The 17,264-nt window shown below is 44.2% G+C and overlaps 1 protein-coding gene across 1 annotated transcript in view; it reads left to right on the top strand.

The window, feature by feature from the left end:
• Positions 1-442: 442 nt before the first annotated feature.
• Positions 443-17,264, top strand: part of LOC147201557 (vitamin D3 receptor B) — a 30,115-nt gene continuing 13,293 nt past the window's right edge. Inside the window, exons 1-4 of the mRNA XM_086117551.1 lie at positions 443-529; positions 1,208-1,281; positions 14,946-15,093; positions 16,131-16,261. Of these exons, the coding sequence (XP_085973677.1) occupies positions 14,948-15,093; positions 16,131-16,261 (277 nt within the window). The 5' untranslated portion in view covers positions 443-529; positions 1,208-1,281; positions 14,946-14,947. The remainder of the gene's footprint in view (positions 530-1,207; positions 1,282-14,945; positions 15,094-16,130; positions 16,262-17,264) is intronic.

The raw sequence follows: 17,264 nt of genomic DNA, 5'->3' as shown, positions 1-17,264 counted from the left end.
CAAATATGTTTACATGTTCAGTTCACATACGGAACACCCGTCGTTTCATAAACAAAGACTCCATGTGTGCAGAGAAACAAATGGCCTAAATTGAACAATCTCCGCCAGTCGAGACGGAACATCGTTGATAATGATGTCGCGGTAATCCCCGCACCGGGGGTCTGCACAGTGCTTCACGCACACGCACACACACATTGGAGGCAAAACCATGGTGCTTTAAGCTCACGCGGTCAAATTTGTTTACCTCTTCGTTACCTCTGACGTCACGACACACCCCTGTTTCAAGGGCTGGATTGTTGCGCGACGGACATCAAGGCTGACCAATCGGCGCAGAGCTATGCAGAAGTGTCGCCAACGAGATCAAGGCCGATCCGCGGAGCTCACGCACGATTGGCTACGTGGGAGTATGTGGGCGGGGAGGAAATCCCTCTTCCCAGTAGAGGCTCCGAGGAGGAGGCGATGCATAACAAAAAGTAATGGCCATCTATTTGGTTACTGAAGACCCAAGGATATATGTCGTCGTACTACAGTAGGTGTGAATTTCTTCTCCGACAGTTAGAGCGTCTGTGTTTTGTTCTTCCCCGTTGAGTGTTTGACACGCTCGGCCGTTGCTCGCCTAAACAACCTGCCTGAAGTTGTTTCGCGCTTGAGGGTTAAAGCTAGCCTGCTAACCACGCTAAGCGTTAGCCACTACCAGTGTCGCCGCGTGTGTGCGAGCCCGACGCCTGGAAGGGCGGACGACTTTTTTCCACATTCATGAGATTCGCGAAACACCACCGTCTCGCCACTTTTAGGAACGATCCAGCTCAGCTTGGGAGTGGACGCGCACGAAGACGGCGTGTGAAGAAGACCAAAAGCAACTCGGGTCTTTATTAGTGGAAAAGTTGAGTTCAGCTGTTTAGGTGTGAAAACTCGCATTGCACAAGAGCGAACGTGCAAAAGTCCAGATGGTGACTGTTCGAAATGACTCTTCCTTACGAAATCTTAATTTCCAACGCCAGTCGGGTCTCATAAACTTGTCGATGTATCCATAACGTTGCGCAACTTCGGATGACAACGTTGGTGGTGTGATGATTAACACCGCGCGTTTTGTGTTTGGGGTTGATACTATTCCTCCGTTACGTAAAACTATTATTGTAGGTCAGGTCCGAGGGTTAAGGCCCCCTTCACTGACTTGCCACATGCCTTTTTGCTTTCCATTGGACAGGATTAACATCTTGGGATAAACGGAGGAAAGCTTTCAAGTCTCAGCCAGTGTTCAAGGGCATGCCAAATCCTCAGGTGAGCCATTTCTATCACACATAAGCAAAAGCTGCTCACTGCTTTTTTTCCCCCTGCTGTGAAAATGCCCACTTTTGGTGAAAAAAACAACAACAAAAACTCCAGAAGATACAATTACTTCTGTAATGTAATGTCACATTTACATACTTATATTAATAGGGAATAAGCCTCCAAGTAAAATGGACATTTGGAAGAAATAGTGTGCTTGCAATTGACTATCAGGGCAGTAATATTGAAGTGTGTTTTGCAAATAGCTGTTAAATTCTTTAAACAATTCCCTCCGCGGGCAATCATTACACTCTCTGTTGTGGCTGATGGATATACTATACCATGTTCATATATTAATACATAATCGTCACAAGTAGGCATGGGCGTTTGACTGCATTTCATCGATGGACAGTGTGTGTGTGTGGGGGGGGGGGGTTAGCCATCAATTACCTGATTAATAGTTTATTGTAATAGTGTCTCTTTCTGTATGTTCTGAACACCAGTTTTCATGCCCTTACAAAAGAGAATATTGCACTCACTTTTACTTCAGTTGCTTTGAGACCCTGTAAATTTTCAAAGCGATTCATAATCCTTATGTCCGTGCACAAGTACACATGCTTTGATTTTAATGCTCATATATTCGATTTGTTTATACATAAAAGCATCTCGCTTACTTAGTCACTGAGCACCGAGCCACTTTATTATCATGTCAAAATGGCAACATGACAAAAAAAAAATCTACATTTACTTTAACCCCCCCCCCCCCCCGCACATCAGGCACTAATTGTCCCTATGACTCCCTTCCATTGATTATGCTTTATTTCAGACAATTTGCATGCGTTTCTTTGTATTCTGCACCTGTTTGTACCATGCACAAATGTTAGTTTGATATTGACTGCTTCATTTCCTGAGTGTGGAAAATTAATGATCGGCTTCTCCCTTTCCAACCATAAAGCTGTCTCAATCACCACGGGCATACGTTCCGCATTGAATTCGTATGCAAACCTGTATTAGTTTTGGAAGGAAGTACAGATGCTGCATTTGTGTTTTTCCTCTTTCGTTGTCACAAGTGGCAACCCACGTGCAATCCTTGGAAGTGATCTTACACAAAGGATTTCCTTGATTAAATGTAGTTGCATCATGTTGTTTCTGGAGATGTGTCTGTGTGTGTGTGGTGGGGATGGTACAGTCCATTAGGTACCCATACAGGAAGATACCCGCCCTTTCCCTCCTTTCGTGACCGTATTAATTGCTGGCTTCCTCCTCACGTGCAACGTACAGAGTGAAAGAAGCCGTTGTGCCGAGCCGTTAAGAGCCACTTGTATGTCCATGCCACAGATGCCTTTGTAACGAATAAAGTGGGAAGTTCTCTCAGATGTCTGCGCAGGTCCTCGGTTAACTCCTGTGGCTGAGCGTTTCTAGGTCAAACGCGTCGCGCGGGTTATGTTTGTTGGAGATGGAGAGCAACTCAAGCAGAAAGGAGTACTTCTCGGAAGGGAGCGCAGCGCGTTCGGCACATCTTCAAATTCGATAAACATTGAACGCTGGGACAGTGTCATGCAGTTTGATATTTCCATGCTAAAGATTTCTGTTATTCAATGCATCGCGCGAAAATGATTATTTCCCGTTGCTCGAGAGTCTAATAACGGTATTCTGTGCATTAAAATTCTGTCGCGTATCTTTTAATGCAAATGTCGTCATATAAATGAACGAGAAACAGTTGGCGGGCCACGTATTGTCCCGTGCGGCTCTTCGCGCTGCATGCGGTTCAGCTCTTATAAAATATGTTAATTTGGTGGCCAAGGAAAGGAGATGCGTGTCGCAAAAGACATTATTTACTGTACTGTACTTCACTCCAAAAAAGAGGAAGACAATCAAAAGATTGGCACCTAAAACCACTCTTGTCTGGAGCGCACGCCGCAAGTTTTTTTTCTCTTCAAAATTATGTGACCAAACACCACATATTGATTTTGACTGCCTGCCGTGCACTGCCCGCAATGCCATGACTATTTTACTGCACGCAATTCTTCATCGGGGCAGCGCGGGGGGGCTTTATTTACGCGGACTCGCTGTGTGTCAGCTGAGCAGTTCATCCTCTGATTAGTCAATATTTTGAAGCGCGTGGAATGCATCCTCTACGTAAGATTTTTTTTTCCCGATAGATCATGGTGACCAGTAGTGTTTTTCAATGCAGCCGCTGGGTCCTATGGAAACCCGGCGGCGCCGCCGTCCTAGCGCTAAAAACATAAGTAGAGTCGTCAAATTGACGGACGCGTAGCAGTGAAGGGAGTAGTGACTCGTGACTATTTTTACATTGTTGAATACTGTCAAATGGCACCATGGGAATGAAATGTAAGCGGAATTAGGAAAAGTCAAAAGGCCTGCAGCATTGTCAACATGGTGTAATATCACATCAAAAACGTCAAAATCACATCTCTGGTGTTCTCGTGTTAAGGAGCAAAATTCACCCGTTTTTATCCATCACAAGGGTGGCCTTTTTGCCGCTTGCTCTTTGCGAACATCACATGACCAAACCCAGAAACAGGTGAGCCGTGATTGGGCGTTACCTGGCTCTTATAGTTACTTTGATGTCATTCTCAGTGGACAGCAGGTGTCAAAATGGCCGCCCCCTGAGATGCAAATAAACGGAAGGATTTTGCTGATTCATTCATGTTCCAAAAATCGAATAGTTTTTTGTTCTGTTTTCCCCCCAAAACATTTAAATGTCACATGGGTAAGTAGAGCTGGGCGATTAATCGAAATTCGGTCTCGATTATTATACTCAACAATTACAAAGTTGGCATAATTGTATATATAACATCGAAATAGTTTTCATTTTACCATGTCTGATACTATACCGAACATACTTGAGTTCAAATGTTGCACTTGAGAGAGCCATTGAAATAGTTTATTCAAATGTTGCAGGGGGTCAATGGCAATTTCTCAGTGTATAGAAAGTACATTCCAATGCAAATGTTGGTTTATACAAGGAAACCATACTTGAATTCAATAAATGTGCACCTTTGAAGAAATTTATTTCATAAATGTTGGATGGTCCAAACAGAATTTAAATAATCCGCGTTTCATATCATTTGATTTGTCGTGATTTTTTTTACACGTGTACCATTTTCTTGTTTTGTACCAAAAAAATACACGATTGATTCAATAATCGCAATGATCATTGTTACCAAAATAATTAAGAGTCATGTTTTTTTTTTGTTTTTTTCAGAATCGAGCAGCCCTATGGGCAAGCGCACCCCAACTGTCTTTTATAATGATTCCCCCCCCCCCCCCCCCTTTGTCCTCAATATTTCATATCTGTTCAAGCCCATTTGGACAGCATTCCCAAAATCATTGACATTTTTAGGCAGCATTTTTAATGGTGATATAACATGGGCTCGAGTGGACGTTTGTTGCCCGTCCAGTTTCTGTCCAGGTAGCTCTCCTTGCATGACCGTGTGTGCTTGAGAATCTGCATTCTCTGTCATATTCAGCACAGACATAAACAGGACTCTCAATGTGTGTGTGTTTGAGTGGGCTTCTCTCTGCCTTTCCCTCCTCTCTCGAGTCCAGCAAAGGGGCCCAGCATAAGGGGCAGACCCGCCGTCACTACCTCCCTCTCCCTTTTGCTGGCCAGCAGCAGGGGCCTGGGTAGGGGAACGAGAGACCATAGAGTTGGACGCGGAGCCCCCCCCACTTCCCCACCCACCCGCTTCCACCCCAGTTTAGCCCATCCTGTGTGGGGCACAGGTCACCTTGTCATGTGCTGTTACTGCTGTTGTAACATACTCCCTGTGATCGCAGGGGGGGGGGGGGGGCGCACGAGATAGACCCGCAGAGGGGAGGGCGCTTGGGAGAAGGAAGAGAAGGGACAGGACTGGACTAGTCGGCTCCACCAGTTGTTTTGCCGCATTGCAAACCTCTTTATCGGCGTTGTTGCGGTCGTTTGCTCCCAATTGTTCTGCTTCGTTCGTGTGCTCTCCGAGGACATTCTAAGCATTAACTTTGATTATTCTAACTATTCGCTTTTGTTGCCCACGTCATCCTGCCCGCTCCTTGTTTTGTTTTTGTTTTTTCTTTTCTCACAGCAGTGGCTGTGCCGTTAACATGTGACTAAAAGCCCATATGTTTCCATTGTGGCCCCCTTCTGAGTAACCCGGGTCGTTCCAGATCCGATTTGTTTTATGTATCTTCTGTACTCGCAGTGACCTGCCCGAGGTATGCGCTAACACATTTCAACCTACGTTTTCCTCCCTTCTCTCTCTTTCTCTCTCCACAACTTCCTCCCTTCTTTTTTCCTTGATGTTTTTTTTCCCTCCATTTCACCCCCGTGTCGAGGACTTTTTTGGCCGCGTGTTAACACTTTTAGGACCATTTGCGGGATGTTTCACGTGACGTAGACACGGAGAATGCTCATTAGACTGTCAGAGAGGGCCTCTTTCCACAGCTTTATTTCCCACTTTCACTCCTGTTTTAGGTCCGGATGAGATTCTGGCTTTGACTCGTGTGTTGGGATGTGGTCTCAAAGTTCATTGCTGACATTCTTGGGCCGTGACGCGGGAATTCTTTAGTTTTCATTTTTGAATTTACCACCTTACACTCCATCTTCCACAATGTCTTTCAACCAAATCCTGCTCAGAGGTGTTGCCTGGCTCCTCCACTTTATCCACATTGTCGCAACTCTCAGTCGTGCTACGCTTCCTTATTAGATCTACTGGATGCTAGTCCAATTTGTTAACTTTAATGGAAGTTAATCTTAACATCTGGGCGGTTTCCCCGGCTGTGGTCTCCTTGTGTGTGGGTACTCGCCACAAGGCAACTCAGAAATCATCGGTCACCTCCCTGTTTGGTGCTCACACACTAATGCATCGGTGGTTGTGGAAATTAAATGGCGAGCAGAGGACAGTGTTACGGCGTTCCAAAGTTGCAATGGAGTCCTGCCGTTGTGTATCTTGGATCTTCGCCGTTTTGGAGTATCTTACCGCGACACGCAAGCATGCGCGCACGGCGAACAGAAATAATCCAATTAAAGCACTTTCCTGTACTGGGACGCGGGGCTCATTGAAATGTTTAGTACTTGTAAACACACCCATGATGTATCTTAAAAGCTTTGCACCATCTGAATTGTGCACACATTTGCCCCATTACGACAAAGCATCACAGTACACTTTAGACGCCATTATTGTTTACGCTCGTGTCAAGATAAGTGATCGAGGTGGTGCTCCAGAAAGCCTGCCAACTGGCAGGTATTTTATGCCAAACCCCGACTTGATACCGGTCTCCTCCCACCTGAAGCAAATGCCAATTGTCTGTTTCTTACAATTTCCTTTGACAGTGAGGCCCAATCAAATGTAAAATGATGTGATGGCTTTCCCAGACGAGTTACTTTGATTGAATTGATTTTCCGGCCGTATGCCTTCATCTCTCACGCTGCGAATTTGCGCTGACGTCGGTGCAAACTTTGCATCGGGCATCCGTTTTGGTTTTTGGAGTTTGCTGTGGTGGTGGAGCGCGTATTGCATAAAAGCAGCAGTTTGTCTACCGGTGGGACGTCGCCGTTCAACGGCTGTTAACCGGAATGGTGATCATCGCTGAGCATACACACACCTGTAAGAAAAATCAAAGTGGAATTCCTCAGTCAGAAATGCAAGTGGCTGATGTCCAAAGCATTCATCTGTGCTCATATTTTATGTTTTATGAAATTATAATGGACACGTTGCCACTCAGACTGAGATGAATCTAATTTGGCGGCGGTCAAAGCCACTAAGAGCTCGCTCAATTCTTTCGCCCGGCTTGCTGAGCTACTTAATCAAAAGTCCTGTGATTATGCGTTGCATTCATGTCGAAACAACTCTCGGAACTTTGGAGGTTGTCAATCAATTGCTGAAAGTCACTTAGCAAGAGTCTGGCCGAGGTCCAATTTCGGCAGAGCAAAATATACCTCATGTCTCCCGATTCCATTTGAAACTGCTTTCGTGTATAGGTGTATACTCTTTTGCAACACTGGATCGCACCTCAACGAAAATCGGATGTTATTCACAATGGCCCCTTTTCACCTAAGGAGCTATGCTGCGATTTCAAGTGTGGCTAAATATTTTCGTCGCTTCATGAAATTTCACACTCGCATCAGCTTCCTCCTTACGCTGCCTCACTTTACCACAATGGCACAGCATTCATTCATTTATTTAAAAATAGAATATATTTTCATAGCCACTGCACGCCCGTGTTAGCGTCTCTGTTCTGTAGTGGCAATAGTACCTTGACGTGTTTCTCTCTGTTGCCATGGTGAATCGGCATTGAGGCTTCAATTACTGACGTCTTTCTGTGGTGGCCATGCACGTGCTTAGCTCAAGGTGAATGCGCTGCGCGTGGACTGAATCGATTCAGATTCTGGAAGACCCATCCTGTACCACTGGCATCCTCATAATGGGGGACGAATTGCAGTGGGGTGTTACTTGCATCAGGGGTTGAGAACACAGCCTATACACGATACAGGTATGGTCACTTCGACCATTTAATATGCATTGCCATGCAGTTCCTAAAAAACAAATAAGCACCCAAGCGGTTGCGGTCTTGTAGAATTCAAGAAATGTTGAATCCTATTTTTCTCATACATATCATCTGACCTCATGTGGACAGAGTCAAATGGCCCTTTGAAGGTTGTGTACTCAAGATTTAAAAGGCATACAGTATGTACAGCATACCTGTAGACTTAGTCTTGGTTCTTTTATTTACCATGTTTTTTTTTTTGTTTTTTTTAAATAGTTCCACTCTTGTCACGCTCTTCATGTCGTTGACACAGCAATCACCATATTGTCAAACACTGGGAAGACAAAACCAGATCGGCGACTTCCCTTTCAAAGCTTACCGCAGTGAACGCAACAGCCGGAACTTCTACTGCTTCTCGGACACACGGCTAATTCCCGCAAATACACCGGTATTTGAAACTCATGAGAAAAAGGTACCTGAATGAGATACGCGACTGAAAATGGAAGACTATTACAAATTGACATTGGTGCTTTTGCATCACTCATCAGTGATGAGTGATGCACTTTCCTGTCCAATCCTAATGATGTACATTTGAGTCCCGATACTTGATAATGCCCTTATTTATTGCACTTTTGATGAAAATGTGTTTTATTTTCATCAGATATCAATGAAGTACCGTAGACTTCCTACCAAGGTGGCTCGGGAGCCAACTAGCATGGCAAACATCTCGTTTCTGCTCTGACATTACTTCACAAAGCAGAGAAGGAGCGAATCTTTCTATGGGAAATAAAGACTACAATTTGATTTCAATAGAAACATTCTATTTATTCTATACAATAGTTATTTTCTTTTTGCATGAAGTAATGCGCCTACTAGGGGTTGAACTGACAGTCAGTCAGATATGCCACTCCGCAATGACGGTTATAGCTTTGGCTTGACTCATCGCTACTCGCGTATTTTGGACACAAACGCCTTGCTGAAATCAGCAGGTGGTCGGTTCTAGCATGAACCGACCAACAACTAGCAGCAACAACTAGCAGCAAGGCCTCAAGAGTGTGCAAATCTACTATTAAACAGAGAATGGTAGCATGGTCACTTCCAAATTGACTACATTTATGTGCAGTCAATAAAAACCTTTATAAAACCAGAGGATTGACAATATTGGGGTTTGTAAAGGCACAAAAACTCGAATGTGCTCTTATTCGAATTTTTCAAAACCCGGAAAAGGCCCCTGGGTTACCTCTTTTCTAGCCCGCATAATGTGTTATGTAAGCGATATCGTGTTACATCCTCGGAGCGAGGGACGGGTTTCTTCTCTGCGCATGCTGTTGCTCTCTCCGCAAGGAATCTTGGTCTTTGAAGTACAGGAAGTACTTTTGTGCTCGCCATCCTTGGCGTAGCGAGCTTAACTTGAGTACATTGATTTTTTTCACGTTATTTTCTGTATCTGTGGCGAAACTGATGCAGTGCGATTATTCACACACATACATATGTTTAAGTCCGTATGTCTGGCTCTCAACTCGCTGGAAATACACAAGCAGAGATAAATAATCATGGCGGAGCTCAGAGACCCAGATCAAAAGCACAATTTTGGAGGGTGGAGGAAACCGACTGCTTTATTCCAATGGTGAGTGACATGAATATAATGTGTTTTATTAACGGTCCAAAATAATAAGCGGGATGTGACGTCTATTTGCGTCACCGTGTCCTTGTGTCACTGCTTACATCGGGTCATTCAAATGCCGGAGGACCTCTCTGCCTACGCACATGTAAACTGGCTGTTCAAAAAATTTCAGAAATCTGAATTTTGACCTTAACCTGAATATTGACTACATGTAAAGGTAGTCTTGCAAAACATTCAGGTCTCTCCTCATTTGTATCACGAAAGCACAAGTGCTGAGCATGCTCATCTGGAAAGGCATCCGCAAATGCTTGCGATGAAACAGCCTGAAATCCTCACATCAGCCTGCAACAAATTCACCAAACGGCCTTCGGGAACAGTAAAAAGGCAGACACACTGAAACGGAGACAAATCGTTGTCGATCAATCGCCTCTTTTTGTGAAAATGAATGGTTAGTGTCACGAGAGAAATTATTTAAATTTGAGACATGACATCCAAAAATAGCAGTTCTACCGGTTCAGCTAATTTGCCGGTTTGGAGGCAGAGGAAATTCTGATTCGACCCAAAAAGAAAACAAAGAGAGCACAGCCTCTTTTATTTTCCAGTGTTCGCACCCGCACCACCCACCAGTTTGTGCCATATTAGCCTCAGCACTTGAGGAGGCATCTACATATTTGAGATGCAGCATGTATGAAATAAAATGGACACACCCAGTGAGTAATTAGGGCATGTTGTCACTTAAGAACGGAATATATGCATTGACAAGAATGTAAATTGAGAAACGGCTTTTGTTTTGCCCTGATAGGTTTCCTTTTTCTTTTTTTTTCTCACAGTTGACGAGTGTCCCTCATCTGTAGGTTTAGGACAGATTACAAAAATAAAAACACATCAACCGTATTGTTTTGTGTTTTTTGTTATTGTAAAGTGTCCTTGGGTGTCTTGAAAGGCGCTTATAAATAAAATGTATTATTATTATTATATATATTATCAATTTACAGCTGTGCATTTTTTTTAAAGTCAGGTCTTGGAAATGGAACTATGTGTACTAAAATGGGACTCCACCAAGCAAAATAAATCACTTTTTCCCCTTGATGCTTCCCAAGATGAGAAGCCAACAGGGATGAGACACTTTTATATTTAGCCTGTAATTCAAGTGTCCCATGAACGTGTATATTTAGCCTGCTTTTTAGATTTCTAAAGCAGACATTTTTGTGTTGATGTCTTCTTGTGTGCTCCAGGTCTGTGTGCCAGCGCTTAAAACTCGTCCTCCCTTTCTAGCTGCAGATAGATTGGGTCCACTTGGGCTACACGAGCCAGAAAGTCACAAAGAGGTCACTCCCTCCTTCATTCGCAGGATCTGCGTGTACTTTCGTCGCTCCTGCCCCCCCCCCTCATCCCCACCCCCTTTTCCACGTCTCTCTTCTCTGGCCTGCTTCTCGCATAAATCCCTCTCTCCTTCCGAACCGCTTTGCTGTGGGTTGATGCCGGCCGTGCCTCCCTGACTGCAGCAAGCGGCCATTCACAGGCAAGGAGATGAGAAAAGTCTGCATGGCCAGGCCCGATTGTGACTCGGTTGTAACACAGGCGGGTGTTGAAACTAACGGTATATGTGCGGTTGTCCGTGGCAACCCCCTGTGAGGATTTGCCCAAGGCAAAAAGCAAGTGGGCTCAGGCGAACCTCAGCTTTAAACATGACTATAAATATTTGTCATTTCTACCTTCGGCACACATCAGTGCTGCATATGTTTGTGCTCGCTTGGTATCGAATGGGTCACTTGAGGGGATAGAGCTATGAAATCAATCTTGTACTCTGACCAGTGTTTTGGGTAAGCCAGCGGATTAAGTTCACCGCAACTTTGAAGAGTGAAGAGTATTTGACATACTCTCCGCACTGTACAGCAGCCGTAAATGTTCAGCTGGTGTAAGATAACACCCGCTCATACTTGTCATGTGGCTCTCCCACTTCATGTGATGTATAATTCTGTCCGTTTTATTACGGGACTGCGTTTTGGCTCCTTGACTCCGTCGTGCGGTTTAGGGAGCTTTGCTGCTTGTTCCCTCTTTGGTATTCTCCACCATAGTCTTCTTCATCTTCTTCGTTCATTTGCGTTGTTGTGACGGTAAAGAGATGGAAGAGGGAAGAGCGGTTGGAATTTACCTGCTGGTGGTAGCGGGGAATGCAGGTTGGATCGGTGCCGGTACGCTGCAAGAGTGTTCCCAAAATTGTCAAACTGTCAAAGCGTTATGAAACCGCAAAACCATTAGGTCTCTTTACCAGTTGTACATTCTTTTTTTTTTCACGTTGGGAACTGTCACAGTTAATTGGTTATTAAGATAATAATACCTTCTTGTGTTCGTGTAATCTCCTGTATTTATTTTGCGTCAATAGAATTGTGTCTTTCTCGTAGCGCCGTAGACTAAAACAACTTGTACTTATCAAGTTGTTGTTTTGCTGCAATGCACCAGTAAAACGACTTGCCGGTTTATTGATTTTTGCGTCTGTGTGTGTGTGTGTGTGTGTGTGTGTGTGTAAAATCACCCATGTCCAAGTGACAAACAAAGACACACACAGACATACAGTCCATACAAATAAATCATTCAGTAAGTGGCATGCTTGTATAGGCCAAGCAGCCCGTGGTGGGGGGGACAACATACCTGGCAGCACACAAACAAATCGCTCTGTGACCATCCTGCTTATTCTTAACGCAAGTGTGATTGATGCTGCCGATAGTCAGGAACACAATGCATATTATTCAAGAGTGGTAAAGTCAGCGGAAAGCCATCGCTCCGAGCCGTTTGTTATATTGCGTGCATGAAACTGGAATGAGTACGGATCTGGTCTAATAACCTGATGAATTATTTAGAGCCCCTCTCAATACAACCGTGCATTGAGCGTAATGACCCGTCAAGGCTCAATGGAACCACACAGGGCGGATTTCACTCATTGGTCAGTGATATTGGAACGTGAATGAGTGCGCCTGCTGGGAGTAGCTGACTTACACGTGATTTTATTCATTATGTTGAGAGATGAACTATTTCCGTTTAGAATGAGAGTGAATAAGATCCATGTATTGTTTGAAGCAGTGCGTCCCCGTGGTGTTTTTAAAACACCTCATTTTGCGTCAATCGGCATGGAGAGCGCAACTTGGCTGCAACCGGGAGGGGGCTGTTGGGTCAATCACGAATAGTTTGAGGTGAAAAAAAAAGATCTATACAATGTCGGGTATGGGGGAGTCAGTTGGCCTACATCTACGAAGACGTGAAGTATGGCACAGCGTCTGCTGGCAGCTTTATTCACATTCAAGCTACATTGGCTTCAAAATAATAGTCCAGAACATCCCCGTTAAATTTAAAGTATTCGTCAAAGACGTTTTCGTATGTCATTCATATTTTTTGTTGCTCTGACAATTGTGAAAATGAAGTGAAATATTCATCTCTCGTCACGACGACTGCCACAATAGTGTCATGTATTTAAAAAAAAAAAAACGAAACAAAACTTGCTAATAGTGCGTTGCCGGTGTTCTTGTAGAAGTAATGCCCAGACTGCCAATCCTTATTTGGGTTTTGATATACCTTGTGATTGACACTGCCATCGAGCTGTGGATTTATTGATCAAGTCTTAGGAGACACGTACCACGCTGTGAGAAGATGACCAAAAATCTCTGCAACGTGGCCGATTGTATTACCGCCTCTGTTGACCTTTGTTCTTAAACTGGCTGGGAGAAAAACACACACTCTTAGTGAAGTGGTTAAAATAAGAGGAGTACGCCACCTTGCCAGCGTGAACCGAACAAAACGGAATTTGTGTCACCACATTAAACCACCACGTCTACTTTCCTCCTCCCTGTATAAGTAGAAAGTCCGATTTGTGTTTCCTCTCCATTAACTGGCCTGAGCTCATGTTTTCAGCAGACCAAACAGGCTTTTTCCATCAACAGTCTGTCACTAGTCTATTGTCATTGTGGTTCTGTTGGGTGTTTTTGCTCCTTCCCACCGACAAATATTTGCTTGTCACTGAGGCAGTGTCAAGCTGCGACTTTCTCACTCACCGCACTGTGCCATAGTTTTTCATATGCATAAGCTTGTGATGCTGTGATACACACACAAGCAACTTAGTACGCAGGCTTGAGCCACGCGATGCCTGGATGAGCAAAGCGATCTCGTTGGGCTTTGATCGACATATCGTTGGCATGGGTGTGTCACAAGAAGAAAGTTCCCAATATGTTGTGTCGAAAGAAATTGAGTTGATAATGAAGCAATTAGGTGGTCGAGTGGTTAGCGCATCGACTTCACAGTGCAGAGGTACTGGGTTCAATTCCAGCTCCGGCTTTCCTGTCTGCATGTTCTCCCCGTGCCTGTGGGGGTTTTCTCCGGGTACACCGGTTTCCTCCCACATTCCGAAAACCTGCATGGCAGGCTGATTGAACACTAAATTGTCCCTAGGTGTGAGTGTGAGCGTGGATTGTTGTTCGTCTCTGTGTGCCCTGCGATTGGCTGGCAAACGATTCAGGGTGTAGCTCGCCTACACCCTGAACACAACTGGTACAGGCTCCAGCACACCCCGTGACCCTTGTGAGGCTAAAGCTGTTCAGAAAATGGATGGATGAAGTAATTGGTCCCAAACACTTGAAATGTTCGCCCCACTGCGGTTGATTTGTGACTTTGTTGAGGTTTGTGTCTGGTTGGGTTACACTCCTTTCTTTTGACCCGACATTTCCTCCCGCCACCCGGCCCTACTCTCACTCCGCAGTAGAAGCAAAGAAAACAGTAAGAAAGGCGCTTTGTGGAAAGGACAGTGCGCATTTGTTTATGAGGATGCTGGCCTTGTGGTGACATGCTTTTTGGTCCCTTTCACGAGGCTATTTACTGAAATAGATGCCCGAGCACTGAGGGCAAACAAATGTAGCGCACATTTTGGAAGTTGAACGGGAATTTTTCCTTGTGTTGCCTATTGCAATTAGACATACAGTACACACTCCGTTCGCCATACAAAGGACAAATTAGAAACGTAGGTCTCTCCTTCTATAAGGGACACTATCTGGCTTACAGGGAGAAACATTTTGTCAAACATATATTATAAAAAGAGATCACAGATACCGTAGAGTGAAGAGAAAAGTTCTTCAAGAACTTAAGAATATTTGGGAAGGTACACCTTAGCCTCCCAAACATAAGAAATTGAATAAATGGAATATCTTGGCACATTAACACCAATGTCAACATGAGCAGTTTTCTTTTCACTGTGCAAACATTTGTTTTTCAGGGGGGGAAAAAATTAATTTGATCATCAACCACTGTTTTGTTTTTTTTGAACAAATATTTAATGGCGCTCTCTGATTATTAATACATGGCAGTTATATAGAGATGTACTACTGGGTGCTGGTCTTAGACTCTTACATTTATATTTTGTCAGGGCTTTGACACTCACAAAGTTGCACCTTTATTCTCGTGATTTTATGTTCTCAAAATTTTACTCTGCCCCCTTTGTGGAAAAATAGCAGTTGGTTACAACTTCAATGTTTTTTTTTTTTCTTCACATTTCCCTTGTGATCTCTCCCTCTGTGTTCAGTAATGGAGCCCACTGTTGTGAGTACATCCTCCTTGGCCCCCGATGAGTTTGACAGGAACGTGCCTCGAATCTGCGGCGTGTGTGGCGACAAAGCCACCGGCTTTCACTTCAACGCCATGACCTGCGAGGGCTGCAAAGGCTTTTTCAGGTACACAAATGCGCGCCGCCGCCAACGGCCGGTGACATCGCAAGCATGCCGATGAGTTGATGTCAATGGAAGCACATGGTCCGCATAGTTGGCTCCATGTGCTTAGCGTGTGCTTTGTGGAACAGCTTTACCATCCTGCTGAACAGCACAAATTGCTTCACGTACCTAGTAGTGTGCAAACACAGGTCTTGCCGATGTCGTGCAACCTCCCGCGCGCGCACACACACACACACACACGGTTCAGTTACATAACAACACATTGAAAACAGCATTGGTGTACACCCTGTGTGCACACTAATACCAAGCAGCAGTTCCAGCTTATTTATACTAATATTTCTGGGCTGGCAAGTACAGTAAATACAATAATTCTCTTTTTTTTTTGGTATTATTATGGAAATATTTTGCAACATAACTTTCTGTGTGCCGGAAAAGATGGCTAAGATGGATGTGTCAAACAGTTCCCTTCCTCTTTGCTCCTCTGAGTCTGTGTTTGTTGTTGGGCCGAACAATTACCAATTGCTCGAACTCAAATTGACGTGGCGGCGTCGTGGATTGCAATTTCCAAATACCAAAGGCTTCAATTTGAGATGTGTTAGCGCAATCGGCCGGTGTAGGGTTCAAGTCTTTTCCTTTGAACAAATTCATACTGTCTATTTAACATCCAATTCATCAATTGTTCAGCCCCATGTTCTTGTCCAACAGGTGTGTCACAATGCATGAAATATTCCCCCACCACAAGCGCGATGACGCTTTGCATCACCCTCAGGCAAGACTCCGAAGGCACTTGTAGATTTCTTGCTGTCCATCCATCCATTTGTGCCGTTTTCAATTTAAAAGTCAAAAGGCAATGATTTATGTTCACCACGCCTCATCAGTTAAACTCTTTAGTGTCTTAACATGTTTGGACAAGTGCATTTTGTATTTTCCCGGAGCGTCAAATCACATGACGTTTATGCCACCTGAGAGCAGTTTGTTGCATAAGCTGCAATAAAAGTCTAAAAGTGTTGGGTTTTATTTTATTTTTTTGCTCGATTCAGGCGCAGTATGAAGCGCAAGGCCTCCTTCACGTGTCCCTTTAACGGCAGTTGCACCATCACCAAGGACAACAGGCGCCACTGCCAGGCATGCCGGCTCAAACGCTGTGTGGACATTGGCATGATGAAAGAGTGTAAGTATGACGGCCGACCCAGATCGTTGCAAGGCATTGTGTTGAATTGTGCGCCGTACTACTGGAAATCTTGCTACGCTGGTGCTTTGCGGCACGGCCCCAGTTTAAAGTAGGACGAAAAGATTGTGTCATCTAATGCTTTCGGTATTATAGTCCGTCCAACGCTGAATTACGCGGATCAAGTCTTTAGTCTCCAATAAAAACAAGGCATCCATACAGCTTTGACAAAAGATACAAATGCCTTACAGAGCAGAGGTCCTCAATAGCTGGGCGCCTTCATCAGGCCTGGTGTTCGATTATTTTTTGTTGAACTCTTGAAATTCACCATAGAGCGTTTGGACGGTGTTTCTAGTTGTCAAATGGAAATGAAATGACTCGTTTACAAGTGCATCAAGTGGGCGTGCGTGTGAGTCGTAACACGTGATGGGCTTTAATAAACAGAAAAGCGGGAAGAAAAAGATCATCAATGCTGGTGTAACAGCAACGCGTTTGCGTCTGAGTTGTTTTTGCCGTTCATTCAGCGACTGGCGGTTTTTGCGCCTCCTTCAATAGTGCTTCACTTTTTAAACGAAAGACAAACTTTACTTAACGTGAACAAAGAAATGTGAAAAGTGTGAAAATCAACCATAATTATCATTGGAATTTGCACATAGTATTCCAATTTCAAAAACACAACTTGGAAAATATTGTTTACTGTACTACTACTCTTCTTGGTATCAAAGTGGACTAGAAGGTGTTTGGGGGGTCATGAGGTGGCTTTTTCAAATATTACCTAATATTTGGACTGGGGTCAAGTATCGCTGGGTTTGTGCCCCCATTAGAATGTTGACATGTTTGAACGAGTGGAGTCAGCCCACGTTGTAAAGACTAATTATTCTCCAGCTGAAGTTCAAACACCTGCTGTTGCGCACAATCTACCGAGGCCTTCTTCTTTCCCTTAGTTTTTTTTTGTGTTTATTTTTATTTTTATGCAGTATGTGTAAATAGAAGGAAATGGAACTTT

The sequence above is a fragment of the Hippocampus guttulatus genome, chromosome 8, assembly GCF_054856545.1.
Source record: "Hippocampus guttulatus isolate MCC_2025c chromosome 8, RoL_Hgut_1.0, whole genome shotgun sequence".
NCBI lineage: Eukaryota > Metazoa > Chordata > Actinopteri > Syngnathiformes > Syngnathidae > Hippocampus > Hippocampus guttulatus.
This window is presented reverse-complemented; position numbering and strand designations above follow the sequence as displayed.